Source organism: Amblyraja radiata, chromosome 9, assembly GCF_010909765.2.
Source record: "Amblyraja radiata isolate CabotCenter1 chromosome 9, sAmbRad1.1.pri, whole genome shotgun sequence".
In the NCBI taxonomy this organism is placed as follows: Eukaryota; Metazoa; Chordata; class Chondrichthyes; order Rajiformes; family Rajidae; genus Amblyraja; species Amblyraja radiata.
Window position 1 is genome coordinate 65,832,114 of NC_045964.1, and position 19,358 is coordinate 65,851,471.

At 41.4% G+C, this 19,358-nt stretch overlaps 1 protein-coding gene across 4 annotated transcripts in view; it reads right to left on the reverse strand.

Annotated features, from left to right (window-relative positions):
* Positions 1-19,358, reverse strand: part of ccnk (cyclin K) — a 32,016-nt gene that overhangs the window by 8,715 nt on the left and 3,943 nt on the right. The window contains exons 2-10 of one of the 4 annotated variants that reach the window (XM_033027677.1): positions 19,009-19,209; positions 17,637-17,718; positions 13,671-13,802; positions 11,180-11,285; positions 9,024-9,081; positions 8,705-8,874; positions 5,707-5,885; positions 5,494-5,527; positions 2,575-2,646 (exon numbers count right to left, since the gene is read on the reverse strand). In XM_033027677.1, the coding sequence (XP_032883568.1) occupies positions 2,575-2,646; positions 5,494-5,527; positions 5,707-5,885; positions 8,705-8,874; positions 9,024-9,081; positions 11,180-11,285; positions 13,671-13,802; positions 17,637-17,718; positions 19,009-19,205 (1,030 nt within the window). In that variant the 5' untranslated portion in view covers positions 19,206-19,209. Of the gene's footprint in view, positions 1-2,574; positions 2,647-5,493; positions 5,528-5,706; positions 5,886-8,704; positions 8,875-9,023; positions 9,103-11,179; positions 11,286-13,670; positions 13,803-17,636; positions 17,719-19,008; positions 19,210-19,358 lie in introns of all 4 variants that reach the window. The other 3 variants (XM_033027676.1, XM_033027680.1, XM_033027678.1) reach the window with 3 other exon arrangements.

Genomic DNA, 19,358 nt, shown 5'->3' on the forward strand with positions numbered 1-19,358 from the left:
TAAACCCAACACCCTTTAACTCACTCCTGCTCTACCAGATTACATGCTGTATACGTCTCAGAAACCTGCCATTCACCCCACGTCCATTTAAACCTTCTACTGCTTTCCCCCTATCTATCATTGTTACCCACCATTTCCTTTCCCCTTGTACACACTCCCCTTAATTGAATCTATACTGTTCATGTCAACCACTAGCGACACAGAGCTCCATATTCTCACCACCCTCCAGGTAAAGATATTCCTTCAAATTCCCATTACATTTCCAAAGTGATGGCTTCTAGTTAATCTTTACCCAGCATGTAAAAAATGTTCTCCCTGTATCCACTCAATCAAAACCTTTCATAATTAAAAAAAAACCTCAATTAAGCCACTCTTTTGTCTTTTCTAAAGGGAAAAGAGACCAAGTGTGTACATCCTTTCCTGATATGTGGAGCCTCACATTACTATCTTTGGTACTATCTAAGGAAACCTTGTGTGCACCATCTCCAGTTGCCCTACGACCGTTTCTTAATATGTTAACCAGAACACCAAGTAGCATTGCATGTGTGGTCTCACCAAGTTTCAATACACGTGTCGTAAGCAAGTTTATGACTTTTCACTTTGGTCCCCTTTGATATAAACGTGAGCACTAGACTTGTTTTCCTGATGACATTGAGAACCGGCGGCACAACTTTAATAACTGATACAACATAAAGTGCCGGAGGAACTCAATGGGTCAGGCAACCTCTGTCGAGGGAATGCACAGGCAACATTTCAGGTCGGGACCATTCTTCAGACGGTTCCATTTTTGGTTCACTGTGTCCATGTTGACCATCAAGTAATCATCTAACCAATCTTATTTACTGCCAATTTGTAATTAAAATGCTTGCTCTTATTTCTTAAATGTTGCTAGAAAACCTGCCTCGATCACCCCTTCAGACTGTTTTCTAGATTCCAACCACATTCTGGGTGGAAAAAAAAAATTATTCCTGGAATCCCCCATAAATCTACCCTTTATCCAAAACTTACATCCTGTTGATATGGTTTAGAGGAACACTGCCATCAAGGTGGAAAGCGTGCAGAGATGATTTACCAGGGAGTTGCCTGGACTCAATGGCCTGAGCTATTGAGAGAAGCTGGGCATGTCATTATTCCTTGGAGCCACAGAATGCTGAGGACTGATATTATTGAGGTCGATAAAATCATGAGGGCAATAGATGGGGGTTTGCAGAGCAATTTTTCCCCAGAGTAGAGGAAACAAGAAATAAAGGAATAGATTTAAGGTGAGCCGAAGGATTTAATAAGAACCTTAGGGTAAGATATCAACACAGAGGGTGAGTAAATTGAAAGAGCTGCCAAAGGAAGTAGTTGAGGCAGGTACAATAACATTTAAAAGGCATCTGGTTAGGTGGATGGATAAGAATAGTTGAGGGATTTTGAGTTTAGTTTAATGTCACAGTGAAAAGCTTTTGTTGCATGCTAACCAGTCAGCTGACCAAGGATGTGGGGAAAACTGGGTAAATGAAACTAGCTTAGATTGGGCATCTTGATTGATAAGGAAGAGCTGGTCCAAAGGGGCTGTTTCCGTGCTGTGTGACTAAACGGAGGAAGCGTTCCAACCTACCTGAACTATTTAAGCCCCTTATAAATTTACAAACCTCATTTTGATCCCCCTCAAACATTCTCAACTCCAAGGAAAGCAAATCCATCCCATTCAGTCTCTCTTCACAAATTGTAAGTGACAATTTCATCAGAACGGATCACCTCTGCAGTCCCTTCACTGCGATCATGTCTTTCCTACAATTTTGCAACCAGAATTACTCCGAACACTTCAGTTGTAGTCTGATGAGCATTTCATGCTGCTGTACAGTAATGCCCAATTCTAATGTTCTCAGCCCATGAAGGCTCGCACCCTGTGTGCCTTTTTAACCACCGTACCAACCTGTGCTGCCTTGGAATCCAGAGGGACCCTTGGAATTGCACCGAGGTCTGTCGACCCTGCCCTCCAACACTCCCAAGGGCACGACATTCAGAGTGAACGTTCGTGCCTTATTCGTCCTAAATTCCAGCTCTAAATTCCAACTCCACCATTATTACCAACTTATAAATATTGCCCCAATGTCCAACACTACCTCTGCACAAAAACACCACCAATTTTCATGTCATCTCCGAACCTAGAAAGCATATGCACGTACAGATTCAAATAAATTACATGTAAAACACGGAAAAAGTGCCTAAGCACCAATCCTTGGTATAAAACTGGTCATTGGCTTTTAAATTCAAATTAAAAAAAACAACCCCCTACCCCTTCTGCCATTTAATACAAGTTTTGCATCCAATTTGCCTGGATCGTATTGGCTCTAATCTTATAGAGCAGTCTTCACATGGGACCCTGTCAAAGACCATACTGTAGTTTATGTAGATAATATCAAATGCAATGCTCTCAATACAAATGTTATGTCTTCAGTCAAGTTGGCCAGACAGGATCCTAGCCCGACAAAGCCATACTGATCACTTATCCAAGAAGAAATCTGTCCCTCCATTTTGTTTCCAATCAGTTCCCTACAATGACATTACTCATTGGCCTGTAATTACCTGGCTTTTCCCTGCTGCCCTTCTTGAATAAAGGTACAACATTTGCTGTCCTCCAGTCATCTGGCATCTCACCTGCAGTTAGTGAAGATATAAAAATCTCTGTCAGAGCCCCAGAAATCTCCTACCTTGCCTCACACAGCAGGGTTGGGATGCATGTCAACAGGCGCTGGGGATTTATACACCTTTAAACCCTCCCGCTTCTAGAAATGTAGTGCCATGCCAAATTCTACAATGTCCTTTATTTAAGTGAACTGTGTGCACAGATTGTTCCTTTGGCCCCTAATGGGCCCCGCTCTTTCCTTGTTACCTACTTGCCCGTATTATGTTTCCAAAATACTATGAGATGTTCCTTAATCTTATCCACCAATAACATTTCATACCCCCTCTTTAGCCTCAATTTAGTTTTTAGACTATTCCTCTCGACAATTTCCACTCCTGACCACCTCTCCTGCTTTGTTTCTTGAAAACGTTGCATGCTTTTTCTTCCCCCCTCCCACCCCCCACTGCTTTTCCCCACCCTCAACATCCCTTCTTATCCAAGTTCCTTATACTTGGTTTTACCTTTCATTCACTGCTACTTTCCCACTGCCTCTGCATTTTCCAACCTTATTCATTTGTCTATTCTGAGGTATCTTATGGAAAGCCTTTTGAAAATATGCATAATTTATATCTGTTGCATCAGCATACCCACTTTAAAATAAATATATCACTGTTGATTTAGGAAAACTTTCTCTTATGGAAATAGAATTCATTATTACTCCATTATCTCTATGTATTCTTTTCTAGACATCCTATTTGGTCCTTCAGTAGGGGTTGCATGATAATCAGTGAAGCTTGTGTGACTCTATAGCTCTGCAGTGATAAGGACTGGGCCTCTTGCTTCCCATCACAGATAACAATTTACACCTAAATGCAAGAGCCATAATTGAGAGCTTTTCCCAATGAAAATAACATTGGTAGTGGTGCTTGATAGCAAAACACAGAATCAACTTGTTAATAGGTCATAAAAGTGATATGTCATCCAGTGCAGAGAAGTAAAGGGGCTGTCCCACTGCAGCGACCTAATCCGCGATTTCAGAAGGGTATCTTCGACCTTCAAGCTCGAGGCCACTCGCCTGAAAAACCGCGAGCTGGATTGACCGTCAGTGTTGAAACCGCGAACTGGATCGACCGACAGACCGCACACACACATCGCAAAGGCGGGGGCCAGGGAAAGACGGGGGAGCGCTGTCTGAAATTCACACCCACGATGAAGAGGAAGGTAAAACGGCTGCACAGCAACAGTAAGTTCTTTAGAGAGGGGGGGGGGGGGAGGGGGAAAGAGAAGGAGTGGAGACACTAATAAGAAGTATAATAAAGTTTAGCGGGCATTTTACCTGCCGGTAGGTTTTCCTTGGTCCTGAAAACTCCAATGAGCCAATCAAAATGCCCGGTCAGCGAAGGAGATTGCCTACGGCTGCCCTCGACTGCCTGTAACTAAATAGCGACCCCACTCCACTGCACTAGAGGCTAAAGAATCATGCCGACCAAATTCTACTCGCGGAAAAATTTTCAACATGCTGAAAATTTTCCCGCGACTTAGCTGAGGCCGCGAGTATTCGGGAACTTCCCTCGAGCATGAAGGAGAGTTCCAGTGACCTCATAGGACCACGTGTCGACCATGCTGCGAGTTTGAAGGTCGAAGACACTCACAGATTAGGTTGCCACAGTGGGACAGCCCCTTAAGAGATAACTCATTTGGGAAGGGAGAGCACAATTGAGAACATACGCAATAATCGTTAGTAGGTAAAAAAAATTAAAAGAAATTAGGTTCTTAGATCTGTTGAGCACTCTTTATATTTGTAGACATCACTGCACAGCTATCCAGTCACTAAAGTTTCCATTGAGCATTGTTGAATACCCACTGAAAGAGCAAATTCAACCTGGAAGAAAACTATAGAAATAAGCATAATAATTCACGAGTATGGTTTTCCATGAGAGAAAGGTAGATAAAATAGATAATTAGGAGTCTCAGATCTTTATCTTTAAACAGTTGGAGCACAAAATACATCACAGAGAAGTCATGCCCGAACTGCATAAAACACTAGCTAGGCCACAGAAGAGGCAATAGGTTGCCAGTCCTGGAGAATTATAGTTATGAGGAAAGACAGACTAGTTTAGTTTATTATTGTTATGCGTACAGAGGTACAGCAAAAAACGTTTTTGTGGTGTGCTGTCCAGTCGACGAAAAGATTACACATGACTACAATCAAGCTGTCCAGTGTACAGATATAGGGTAAAGGTTATATCATTTAGTACTAGTTAAAGCTGATTAAAGATAATTCAAAAGTCCCCAATGAGGTAGCTGGGAGGTTAGAGCCACACTTTAGCTTGTGAGAGGACATTCAGTTGCCTGATAGCATCTGGGAAGAAATGCGAGTAGATCACAATTGCTTCCAATGTAATAAACGTCACTGAGGTGTGTTTTAATTGATTTGTAAATCAATGCGCCACCCAGATAGGATTTAAAAGGCAAATCTTTTCCCCATAACAGTGCGGTGAATAACTAGGGATGGAGTTTTAAATGAATTGAAAGAAAAATTGGGAATGAAGTCCATCAAATTTTTTCTATCTAATGAGTGGTGCTGATCTGAAACGTATTATCTGAAAAGGTGGAAGAGGAAAATAAAAAAAAATCACATTAAAAAGGTACCTCAATGAAGCAGCATAACCTCCAAAGTTATCGACTGAGAGCAAGGAAGTAGAGAAATCTATAAACAATTCATTTTTGGTTGGACTGAATGTAACAAAGGTTTTCCTTTGTGCTATTTCTTTTAATGAGTTTATGTTGTCAATGTCAATATAAACATAAAATACTGAACAGTAAATTAATGCTAAGAGTGCAACAAAAATGATAATTAAAATCCAGAAGCACAATACCTAAAGTCTTCCCATCTTCCTTTGGAGAAGCGACCTAGCAGAGGAAAGATCAAACACAAAAGGTGAGATGCACTGCAAATGATAAAAACAGTAAGTTCATATGGGTAGAGACAGAAGAATTAAGTCACACACAGTTTTCAAGTCTGCATACTTGTACACCTAGAATAAATTAAGTAGAAAATGGTGACTCCACACTAAGACCGTTTCACTCACCGCTGCTCGCTTGATCTGTCGAGGTGGTGTTGATTGAGGGGAATGTTTTTTGGCTTGCAGCACCTGTATTGGTGGTAGGGGTTGCTCCAAGCTTGGGATTGCTGCCAATTGGTGCTGGGAGGCCTGGGGCATCTGCTGTTGTCCTTGGGAATAGAGGTCCAGTATCTGGTGGCAAATATCTGTGCAAAGCCAAAAATCAGGCATCAGGCATTGCAACATCATAAGGCATCGAATCAAAATTAGGCCATTCGGTCCATCAAGTCTACTCCACCATTCGATCTTGACTGATCTATCTTTCTCTTTCAACCCCATTCTCCCTATAACCCCCAATACCCTCACTAATCAAGAATCTCTCAATCTCCCCCTTAAAAATATCCATTGACTTGGCCTCCACAGCCTTTTGTGGCAATGAATTCCACAGATTCTCCACCCTCCAACAAAATAAATTCATCCTCATCTCATTTCCAGAGGAAAATCCTTTTATTCTGAGTCTGTGGCCTCTAGTCTTAGACTCTTCCACCAGTGGAAATATCCTTCTCTCATCCACTCTATTTAGGCCTTTCACTATTCAAACTGAACAAAACTTAAAAAAAACAGCAGGCAGCTGAGAAATAAAGAATTGGCCAATAATGCAGCTGCTGCAAGCAAGTGAATGAGATATCAACATCCAACCAAATTTGGCCACCAATATAATCCTAATACTGAACATAAAAACAAGATCCCTCCAACAAGACAGAATAATTGTATTTAAAATCTAGTATGTAGTAGAATAGGTTTGGTGGGAACATTAGGCAACTGCTAGGTTGCTGGAGTGACAGTAAGTTTAAATACCCTCTGGAAACATGCTGAGAAGCTACTGGTTTATAGGGAAACTGAATGGTAAGTCCCATGCAGTTTGCCTCCGACCCGCACAAATTTCCTTATCTACGAAGATGCGCATTAATGCTCTGATATTGGAGTCATACATATAATAATAAATAACAAAACATACAATAAACACAAATTAACATCCACCACAGTGAGTTCACCAGGCACCTCCTCACTGTGATGGAGGCAAAATTCTTAAAGTCTCTGTCTCTTCCCTCCTTGTTCTCCCTCTGCGCTGAGGCGATCCAGGCTTCCGTTGTTGTGACCCCGCCGGATGATGTTGAGCAAGTCCCGCGGCTCAACCGAGCTCCGCGAACGGGCCGGTTCAGGCTCCGTGGCCCGGGGTGGCAGAAGCTGCCGAAGCTGCCGCCCTCCAGTCCAGCGGACGCAGCTGTAGTTGCAGGAGCTCCGGAAAAACAGGTCACCAACCTGTGACCTGTGAGCTCCCGATGATGTCATCCGCTGGGCCCGTGGCCGAGCCCCGGATTTAGGTCGCCGCCTTAGCTCCGAAGTCGGCCAGCCTCCCGTTGGTAAGTCCTGGCTGGCTCAGCCTCTGGAGCCTCGAGGTCGGTCGCAGTTGGAGGTCGCCAGCTCCACCATTAGGCCTCAGCGCAGACGGAGGCAGAGAAGGGGGGATACGACAAGAAGAGTCGCATTCCCCCGAAGGAAGAGACAAAAAACATGTTTCACCCCCCTCCCCCACACATATACACAACCTAATAAACTAAAATTTAACTAAAACAAGAGAAAAGAAAACAACAAAAAAAGTAAAAACAGACTGACTGCAGGCGAGCCGCAGCTGTCAACAACGCCGCCACTTCCGGATATATTCCACAAGCTTCGTGTTCCACAAGCTGCTCCTTTCTGGCCCACTGATCATTACCTGTAGGTGTTTCTACCTGACCGTGCATTGTCCTTGTGCCATCAAACATGCATTTTGCAGCAGAACCTATTAACTTCACTCTCTTGAAGACAAAGCACTATGGCCAACAATGTTGAAGGGTCAGGATAGAAAAAACATTATCCATTTCACCATTGAACAGGGCCTAGAGATCAATTTATGACCCCATTACTATCAGAGCTTGAACATCAATTACAATGAATCAGTCCTGGGCCTTTCTTTGTGCAAAGCAGCATTTAACTTTGCCACCATCAAACTAATCCACTGGGAACTCTCCACACATATTTCACAAAACAAAATTAAATTAGGTTAAATTTGGCAAAAACTAATGACCTTGCTGCAAATGACTTCACAGAGTTGCTAAATTTAAACATGTTGATCTTCCGGGGTCTTTAATTCCAGTACAAAGGGCTAGTTAGTCACCGTTTTAAAAAAGTCCTCACCGAAACCGGTAAAATGTAGTTTCCAAGAATGATTGCTCTCAAAGAATATTTGGAATTCACATTTCCATCTTATATTTTGTTGGGTTCGCTCAATGTCAGTTGACTCCAGATTCGGGGACAATTTCTTCACAATTGTTATCAGGCAACTGAACTGTCCACTCAACAACTAGAGTGGTTCTAAACTGTTATCTACCACGTTGGAGACCCTCGGACTATCTTTAATCATACTTTACCAGGTTTTATCTTGCACCAAACGTTATTCCCTTCATCATGTATCTGTACACTGTGGATGGCTAGATTTTCCCTGTACCTCTGTGCACGTGACAATAAACTAAACTAGTGTTCAGATACTAGATGCAACAAAAAGATTAGCAAAAAAATCCTTTGTACCACAGCATAAACCAGGATTACACTGAATTCAAAAGACAGACTCAAAATGCTGGAGTAACTCAGCAGGACAGGCGGCATCTCTGGATGGAAGGAATGGGCGACGCTTCGGGTCGAGATCCTTCTTCAGAATTGTTGTTTTCCATTACATTGAATTCAATGAGATAAATATCTCAGTTTAGGCACGCATTTGGTTGCTTTCAAATCATACTGAAAACATTTGAAGAACACAAGGAGTAGGATGAAAACTTGAAAGGAAGGTTTTGGCTGGGTTATTAGGAGAGGATGTGGAACGAGACTAGTGAGACTGTTCCTGTGAAAGAAACTATTGTCGACACAATGGGCTGCAAAACCTCCGACTGTGTCATAACCTTTGTGATTCTGTGACTGTTAACTGTACCTTCCAGTAATTCGACAGGCACATCCTGTACAAACTGCTCCCACCATCTCCTGTAAATTGGCTTGGCCGACCATTCCTGGATCTCAAACTTGCATAGCCTACCAGCAAGGTACATCACGGCCACGGCAATAATCTCAGGTTCCCACTGCAGGCAGAGCATGGTGCACAGGCTGAAAGACAAATAGCACATTGCTGAAGGAGCCGTCGAAAACCTTTGTCCGAAAAGCATATCGGAAAACAACAAAAAATGATTTTATCCTGTTAACATATGATCAGCCTTTAAGTCTATGCGAAGAGTACATTTCAAAAGACAGTTTACCTGTCATTTACGAAGGTCCAAGCCATTTGCACCAGCTTTTGAAGTTTGTTTTTGTCACCTGCAGAGAGAGAAAATTGGACTAACATTATGTGTAACCTCGAAGCTCAAAACCTATGAATCAAGAAGAAATTGTGTTAGGTTTATCTAAAGTCTAACGTTTAGCTACAGCAATAAAACGACAAATGTTCTGAGTTGTGTTCTCAAATGTGATTATTTTCACGTCATGTTTGAAATTTTGAAAACATAACTGAGCACATTTTTACCAAGTTCTTCCCATTTAGCAGGCAATAACAGACATCAAACTTCAATTTTTCCTGGAACCACTCCTTGATTGATCTGAGGTGTCCAGGTTTCTGATCTCAGTAGGTCACATGTGGCCTGCAGACCTATTGATAAAAGTCAAATCTATGTCCTTATCAATACAAATTTTGTGGCTTCACCTTGCTCTAGCACCAAGAAGAAAGACTGGATAGACTCGGCTTGTACACGCTAGAATTTAGAAGATTGAGGGGGGATCTTATAGAAACTTACAAAATTCTTAAGGGGTTGGACAGGCTAGATGCAGGAAGATTATTCCCAATGTTGGGGAAGTCCAGAACTAGGGGTCACAGTTTAAGGATAAGAGGGAAGTCTTTTAGGTCCAAGATGAGAAAATCATTTTTTACACAGAGAGTGGTGAATCTGTGGAATTCTCTGCCACAGAAGGTAGTTGAGGCCAGTTCATTGGCTATATTTAAGAGGGAGTTAGATGTGGCCCTTGTGGCTAAAGGGATCAGGGGGTATGGAGAGATGGCAGGGATGGGATACTGAGTTGGATGATCAGCCATAATCATATTGAATGGCGGTGCAGGCTCGAAGGGCCGAATGGCCTACTCCTGCACCTATTTTCTATGTTTCTATGTAAGAATACTGTATAAATTTCCATGCCATACAAAATTCAAACAGAGCAACCTGGGTGAAAGATAAGTAAAAGAAATAGAATTGAATTCCCTCCCTTCCACCGACTTCCAAGGTCCGATTGTAAGAATTTGGTGGTCGCCTGCAACTCCGAGGTTGGAAGCTGGACACTCCCTTCTAACTCATTTAACCTATTTACGCAAGATGATTAAGACCGCGCGTAACATGCATTTTGTATAATATTAGTTAATGCATCACATTCCGTTCCAAAAAATCCCCATTAAAAAAATGACACTGTCAACATGTAAATGCACCACATGCTTTGGTACTTAAACCAGGAATACGCAGGCCTGATCCGGAAGTCTTTTTATATTTTTCGTTTGTGACTCCCAGGTGCAATTAATACAAGTAGAAGGAATTTCTTCACTTAGAGGACGATGAAACTCTGCCCCAGAGGGTTGTAGAAAGCTTTTCAACTCGAAGGTATTCGCCGTAAAGCTAAGATAGATCTATTAGAGCTCTCCCTCACTCTCTTCTCTACAATTTAAAGCCACCATCTCTCCCAGTCTTTCAATACACTGCCATCTACTGTGGCCTTCTGACATCAAACTAAATAAATGCATGGGGATGAGATCAAACCAGAACCATTTCTGTTTTCTATTGGTGGTGCATTTACAAGCGACGTCTGCAAATAAAACAAATTTTGACCACAATCAGGAATTAATAGCTTATTCTTCTGTATTACAGATACGTTTTCAGATAAATGTTAGTAACTGAGGAAGACATTGATTTTCAGTGCAAACATCTAACTTGTTACCGAGCTGTCAGCATCCACGTGCACATATCACATAAAACCATGCAATTAAATATTAGCACAACAGATACACTGATTTCAGAGCTACAATCCAATTACAAGAATCCAGTTGGTCAAGTTACTTCAAATTGTGGTTTACAAGATCTGAAGCTTATGCAGATAATTACCATGCGACCATATAGTCAATATTGCTCACGAAAGTGAATTTTGCATCTATTTATTTTTATATTGCAATCAATGCTTAACATCAAAGACCTTTTCTCAGTAATCCAAGCTTCTTAGATCAATATTTACAAATCATAATGCGCATTTGAGAAATATAACCAGCTGAGTTTTGTTTGAAATATGTGCATTTGTTACTAAACTGGACAGTGTTAAATCAGCAAATTGAAGCGAAATAAACTGAAGACTCCATAGTCTCAGCACAAACATGCAATTCCAGTACCTTTAAGTTGCTTAGCATACTTGAGCAAGAACTGATAAGGATGTTCAACCTGCAGGTCAAATTTAATTGTCTGTAATAGTATTCTCTCGAGAACCATGACTTCTTCCTAATTAAGAAACAAAAAATATATTTTTTAAACTGTGCCTGCAAGAAATATGGCGCATTCAAATTTCAATCGGGTTTGGATAGCTAAATAAACCAAACAGTAATTGTAGTAGGAAATATCAGCAGATGCTGGATTAAATCGAATGTAGATACAAAATGCTGGAGTAACTCAGCGGGACAGGCAGCATCTTTGGAGAGAAGGAATGGGTGACGTTTCAGGTCGAGACCCTTCTTCAGACAGATGTCAGGGGAGTGGGTGGGAGAGAGATAGAATGTAGTCAGAGACAGTAAGACTGGTGGGAGAACTGGGAAGGGGAGGGGATGGAGAGAGGGGAAAACAAGGGTTATTTGAAGTTAGAGAAGTCAATGTTCATACCGCTGGGGTGTAAGCAACCCAAGCAAAATATGAGGTGCTGTTCCTTCAATTTGCACCGGGCCTCACTCTGACAATGGAGGAGGCCCATCGTACCTCTGTACATTGGCAAGGCCAAGTGCAGGCTCGGCGATCGTTTCGTTGAACACCTCCGCTTAGTCCGTCTTAACCTACCAGATCTCCCAGTTCCTCAGCACTCACTACTCCTCCCATTCCCACACTGACCTTTATGTGGCCCTTGTAGCTAAAGGGATCAGGGGTATGGAGAGAAGGCAGGTACGGGATACTGAGTTGGATGATCAGCCATGATCATATTGAACGGCGGTGCAGGATCGAAGGGCCGAATGGCCTACTCCTGCACATATGTTCTATGTTTCTATGTTCTGGGCATCGTCCATTGTCAGAGTGAGGCCCAGCGCAAATTGGAGGAACAGCACCTCATATTTCACTTGGGCAGCTGACACCCCAGTGGTATGAACATTGACTTCTCTAACTTCAAATAGCCCTTGCTTTCCCCCTCTCTCTCCATCCCCTCCCCTTCCCAGTTCTCCCACCAGTCTTACTGTCTCCGACTACATTCTATCACTGTCCCGGCCACTCCCTTGACTCCTGTCTGAAGAAGGGTCTCGGCCCGAAACGTCACCCATTCCTTCTCTCCTGAGATACTGCCTGTCCCACTGAGTTACTCCAACATTTGTGTCCACCAGTAATTGTAGTAGATCCAGCAGACAACAGTGGTATCCTCCAAGAGCTTATAGACTGAGTTGGCACTGCACTTGGCCACACAAACATGGGTGCAGTAGGGGTAGAGCAAGAGACTGGGCACACAACTCTGAGGGACATCATTGTCGAGGGTCAGGGTGGAGAAAGTGTTGAGTGAGGTCTGCCAGTGAAGTGCTCCAGCAGCCAGATGCAGATGCAGGCCTCGCGACCAAGGTCCAGAGATTTAGGGATGAGCTTATTCAGTATTATGGCGTAGAAGGCTGAGCTGTAGTCAACAAATAGCATCCTGACATTGGTGTTTATGATGCCAAGATGATCGAGGGTTGAATGCAGGGGAAGAGAGATGGAATTCTCTGTTAGTCTAATTTTCTAGTATGTGAACGACAGGGGGGGGGGGGGGGGGTTGTTCAGAAGACTAACGCAAGTGTGGACTATTACGAATCTTTCAAACACCTTTATTATGGTTGTTGTTAGAGCAAACGGCCATTAGCCATTGAGACAGCACAATCGGGGACCGGTATGATGGAGGATTCTTTGAAGCAGATGGGGGTGAAGATTGTTGAATTCAGAGGTTGAAGATTTTGATAAATACTGTGGCTACTTGACTGCCACACGATTTTAAAATCCTGCCAGTGACTCAATCCGGTCCTCTCGCTTTCCAAGAGTTTATCATCATGAAAGCTGCATTGACTTCTACCACTGAGATGTATAGGACAAAGCCAGCAGGGGATTGGGGGAAAAACACCTCTCAGTGATATTTAGTGCTCTTTACATCCGTTTTGAACAAATGAACAAAGCTCATCTGGTAGAGATGTGTCGCCGCCAAAGATTATTCCCGATTTCAGTTTGTAATCTATGCCATGCGAAGATCAAACCTGGCCTTTTTACACAGTGCTGGACAATCCCCCAAAAGCCTTCGATCTGAAGTTTAGAAGAGAGTACATCTCCCTATTCACCCAAGGTATCGGGCGCCTTACCGTGATTAAAAAAAAATAAAAAATTGATTCGCCAGGAAGAATGGAGTTGAAAAATGACATGCAACATATTACTGTTTAAGAAATAACTGCAGATGCTGGAAAAATCGAAGGTAGACAAAAAAGCTGGAGAAACTCAGCGGGTGAGGTAGCATCTATGGAGTGAAGGAACAGGTGACGTTTCGGGTCGAGACCCTTCGTCGCCTATTCCTTCGCTCCATAGATGCTGCCTCACCTGCCGAGTTTCTCCAGCTTTTTTGTCTCCCTGCAACATATTATTACACCGATGCAAAAAACCCCCAAAATTAACACCAACCTTGGGATCATCTCCAAATTGTGAAAACTGTACATCATTCAGCAAACTTCGAGCGGTTTTAATGATATCTTTACACTTTTTGGGAGTTTCTTCTACTTTTCCAGCCAGAAAGAGACAGCAGCCTCCTGTAACCTACATGAACAGAAAGACAAGTTAGAAATATGCGTGCGTCCCGCAATCTGCTGTGGCGAACAACAACTCTGATATGCGGCTTTGGAAGGAATTTCAATGACAAAACAATATACGAGCAGGAACTAGCCACCGGTATACAAACATAAGACTGCAAAATCCTTCAGAAAAGCTTGCTTAGGAACCAATGTAGTTTAACAACAGCCTTTCCAAACCATAGACATTGAATACAATGCATTTCCTTATTTACCTTTCCTTGTCACATTATTCCATTGGCCGAGAGCAGTGTGTTAATCTCCAAATCGGTTAAACATTACCCTATATCAGGCCTCCAGAAACAAGTGAAATGAGAGCTTTTCCTTTTTATAGCTATAAATATGCTTTTATCATTCAATTTAATGGGAAAGTTAGATACAAAACTATATAGTGTGGCTTAATTCTAAGCACTGCTAGAGAGTACTTTAAATATTAATAAACGCCTGCAGAAGAGTCTTGGCCTGAAATATCACCTGTCCATGTTCTCCAGAGATGCTGCCTGACCTGCTGAGTTGCTCCTGCACTGTGTGACTTTGTTTAAACATCTGACTTTGGTAGAATTGGAAATTGAGAACAAATTAACCAAGCATTCAAACTGTTGAGATCCAGACGCAATAACATTGATTTTACAGAAGTGGCAAAGTACTCCGGGCACAGACGTCAGAGATAAAGATTAAGATTTGTATTTTAAAGTTGCCCCAATCTGAACATTAAATCATTCCCGTATATCAATTTAGCAGCTTTAAAAAAAAAAGAAAAAATGGACCTACTTCACAAATATTCTGATATTTGTCATTTAGCCTGCTTGTCCAATGATATACGTGTCATAAAATGTGTTTATTGATTTCTACGTTACATCTGTCCCTGGATGAATGGCAATTTTTGGTTATTAAAGCATTTTTCATCACAAGCAATAATCATAGAATTATGATATACAAAGGAAACCCATTCGACCTATGAACCTATGCTACGTTAAAGCAGAATAATCTCATCATTACATTTCTATGATCTTTCCAGTGAAGATTTAATTTCTTAATGAAGGCACTGATTGCTTGCACCATTCCGACAAGAAATGTGTAATTAAATATATCCGAGGACATTGTGGGCAATCAGAGGGAAAACAAATGAAAGATTAAAAAGATGCATAGAGTCTCTTGCCCAGAGTTGATGAATCGAGGACCAGAGGTCATGGGTTTAAGGTGAGGGGGAAAAGATTTAATAGGAATCTGAGGGGTAACTTTTTCACAAAAACAGTGGTGGGTGTATGGAACAAGCTGCCAGTGGAGGTAGTTGAGGTAGGGATTATTCAAACATTTAAGAAACAGTTAGATAGGTACATGGATAGGACAGGTTTGGAGGGATATGGACCATACACAGTCAGATGGGACTAGTGTAGCTGGGACATGTTGGCTTGTGGGAAAGGTGGGCCGAAGGGTCTGTTCCCACACTGTATCACTCTGTGACTCTAAATACATTCCAGATCATAACTACTCCTTAAAAGAAAAAGTGTTTCTCTCATATCTCCCTTTATCCCAAATTATAAATGAATCCCTCTGGTCGTTAGAACATTCCCTGCACTCTCTTTACCCAGTCAAAACCATCAGAGCCTGTACAGTTCCAAGAGATTCGTCTCAACCTCTGCTCTAAGATGACCCCCAATATTTCTATTATCGGAACCATTTGAGCATGTTTTCCTCCGAAAACTCCTCACACTGGCTCACATCCTCCTGACAATGTGGTTAACAGAAATGGGTACAAAACTTCACACGTGGCCTAATGAGAGTTCTGAAGGGTCCACGTTTGTACTCTGTACCTCTACTTTATGAATCACAGGATCCCTCTAATTGAATGATTAATCAGCCTGCTTGTCCAATGATATACGTGCACATACACTCAGGTCCTTTGTTCCAGCACATCCTCGACAAATAGATCTTTGGTCTGTTATCTCTTATTCTTTTTGCTAAAATACATCACTTCTTATTTCTTTGTATGTAATTTGCCCACTTGTCTATTCGCAGGCTATGACTAATCCCACTGTTCAATCACTCTTTGAAGCTGTACTAGGAGCATCATCAGCATCACAAGTACACGAGACAACTACTCACTGCATATCTGCATTACAATGAATTTAATGTGGTCTGATCTACAGGGCACAATGCAGGAATGGGATCCAGGATACTTTCTTCCATGGTAATAACAAAAGGAAACAAAACCGAGCAGGAGCATTCAAAAAGCAACAGAAAGCAACATGTGTACTATTCTTGTCACCATACTAAACAGCGGACAGCATGGTGTTTAAATCCCAGAAGATCAAGCCAGGAAAAGGTACCAGTCTACTAAGTCTGTGCTGTGCTAAGCAGCAGTATGATCAGCATGTGGGATGTTAGACTCAAGCTACTTGCTTATGCAATCCCTCAAATGTTTTGTTCTAAAAAATATTCTCTTCAAATGCCTTAACACTATAACTAAATGCTTATGTGACAGCAGGATCAGGATTTTTTGAAAGCATAGAGGATTAGCCAACATTCCAGATATAATCTATACGTGGCCGGACATTATTGGACGACATCTTTGCTCTTGCAATCACATCACCTTGTATCCAGGTCTTTTTGAACACTTATACGTTTTAATCTCATTTTATTTAAGAAATACGCTTCTTTTTGCTAAAGTAGTCAACCTCAATTTTCCACATTGTGCTCTGGCTACCATGTCCTTATCCATTCATTTTATCCATCTATGACGCATCGCTTATCCTTATTACACTTGATACAACCACCTAGCTTTATGTACAAGGTTGCTGATGATAGATTACACTCCACTCCATCACCACAGATCGTGAAGAGCCGAGCACAACACATCAACAAGCAGCGCAAAAATAACCCTTGTTTTCTGCCACCCCTAATCCAAACCAGTATATTACCCCCTAATATTGTGCCCTGGAATTTTACTTAATAAACCCACGCAGTCCAAGTACTCCCTCCATCATCTGGTTCACCTTGTATATTCTGCTGGTTACAATCTCAGTTCCAATTGTTTAGTTTAGAGACAGAGGAAACAGGCCCTTCGACCCACTGAGTCTGGACCGACCAGCGATCCACGCACACTAACTGACACACACCCGGGACAATTTACACGTGCACCAAGCCAATTAACCTACATACCTGTACATCTTTGGAGTGTGGGAGGAAACAGAAGATCTCGGAGAAAACCTTCAACTTTTTAATGCTTATAAATTCCAGCATTTTCCCTTCTACTGTTGCCTAATCATCTAGTTTCTTGTTCCCTGCTTCTCTCCTCTCCTCCCTCCTTTCTTAAATGGTTATTTAAAAAAATATTTTATTCCATTTTCTCAGTTCAAGTGAGCACCAGTGTCTTTGGCCATCGCTCAATGAAAAATTGGTCAGCGGTTCAAGAGCATGTAGCTCACTCTGGGAAAGTCGCAGTTCCCCAAGATGGGAACAATGTCTAAGATGGAGACAATCTCTTATGACAATGAAGCTACCAGATAATATTATCCTCAGGGATTAGAGTCAAGTACTGAGCAGGATTCTCTCATCAGCAGAACATTCATGAAGTAAAAATTGGTTACGATCTGTCGGGACATGTTAACGCTGTTTCTTATTACCCAAACAAAAGACACATTTGGAGGTTGTGCTGCAAAAGTAATTTGCCAATCTACTGCAATCCACATGGGAGAAAAGCCAGTTAGTCTGAATAAAACATAACTGAACAATACTAAGATGCTTTAATCAGCGTTGAAAAATTACTGAACTTAATTCAGCAGGGCTGTTTCATACTTACATATCTCGGAAATTGTTTGAAGGAATGAAACATGTAAAAACGATGAAAATAGATGATTCCTGTGGCCAGTGTGTCATAATGTCTTGCAGTTTTGGTTAAAGAAAGACATATTTAGTAATAATTCCCCTCAGCTATGTAAACAAAATCGAAATACATTGTAAATATTTCTCCCCCCAAGATTATCTTCATGCTAGTAAGATCTCATTTGATTCATAGACTATGCTCTATTACAATTGGCGATCTTAATACTTTAACTCTTTCCTTAAAGTGGCATTTTAATACGAGTAAATGGTGGTCACGGCTACACAGATAAAGATTAAACAATTCTTTCCTGAAAGTTAATTCCATATGGTGAAAAAAATAGAAAACCCAAAGGATATTCAGTGGGTTAAACACCATTGATGAACATGGAAACAGTTAACATTTCAGGTAGAGGACCTTGCATTTTCAGATTATTTTCTCTTAGTCTTGAGTTAATCGTTTTAATGATGCGTAATTGGTTTTAAGATTTTGTAAACTTACTGAATACAAAAATTGAACTTTGCCAAGAAATGAATTCAGCCAAAAGCGAATGAGAGGGGAGTAATATCTCAAAATATAGCTTAATGAGGAAACACAATCATCATGAACTCTGAAGACTGAGCCAGAGTCAAGAATGACTGCAGAATTTTAGCTGAAAACAGGAAGGGTGGAAAAAGAGCAGGTAAGTATGTTTTTTGAAAGTACATTACCTTTAATAGAATGTGCTTCTGCGACAATACTCTATACCATAAGTACAATCAAGGCATACACAAGTCGTAATATTAAATATTCTGATGTAAGTTCAATGTCTTGAAATGTTCATAACTCATTGCAGAATTAGACCATCCAGCTCATCGAGTCCACTCCGTCATTCAATCATGGCTGAGCTATCTTTCCCCTCAACCCCATTCTCCTGCCTTCTCTTCATAACTTTCTGTCATCAAACATGTGTTTTCTATCTTCTTATACAATAAGGCACCTACCGATAAAAAAAAAAAATCTAGACTCTGGGCGATTAGAACAGAATAGTTATATTGTAAATAGTGGAATATTAACGACTATTGGCGGGGGAGGGATTGACTGGTAACTAAATGGTAGACCAAATCAGAGTAAGAGCAAAGAGCTTTTGTTTGAATTCTGTTTTAATTATGGGGCAAATAACAACTGTCAGCTAAATTGTCCTAAACAATCTTCTCCAAGTACTTTCTAATGAACATGTATGAACATACAGGAAATATATTCCACAAATGGCTGACTTGTACTTAAACAGGAGTGAAAGGGTCCTTGCAAAGAAAAATCCTTATATCCTTCCATTGATGGAGAAAATTTCTAAAGACATTCAAAAGGATACAGCCCTAAACGTGTTCCCACATCAAATATAAACCTGGCACCCTCTCGACGGTAGCGTGCTTCTGTTGCCGGATCGAGACCCTCCAACTGGGATGGGGTGTGTGCTAGATCCTTCTTATCCCAATACCAGCATGGCTTCCTAAGGTCCACGTTTGCCAGTGCTGAAGTCAGGGTAGAGTTCTCCTTATTTTCCTTCATTTACCTAGTCAGAAAGTAAACATTTATTGAAAAGGTCAGTTATCAAATTGTTTCACAACTGGGTTTCACAAGATTTTACTTTTGGATTATCAAAAACTATGAAGCGAGATCACAAAACATTCTATACTTTCATAACAAAATTGTATTTGACTA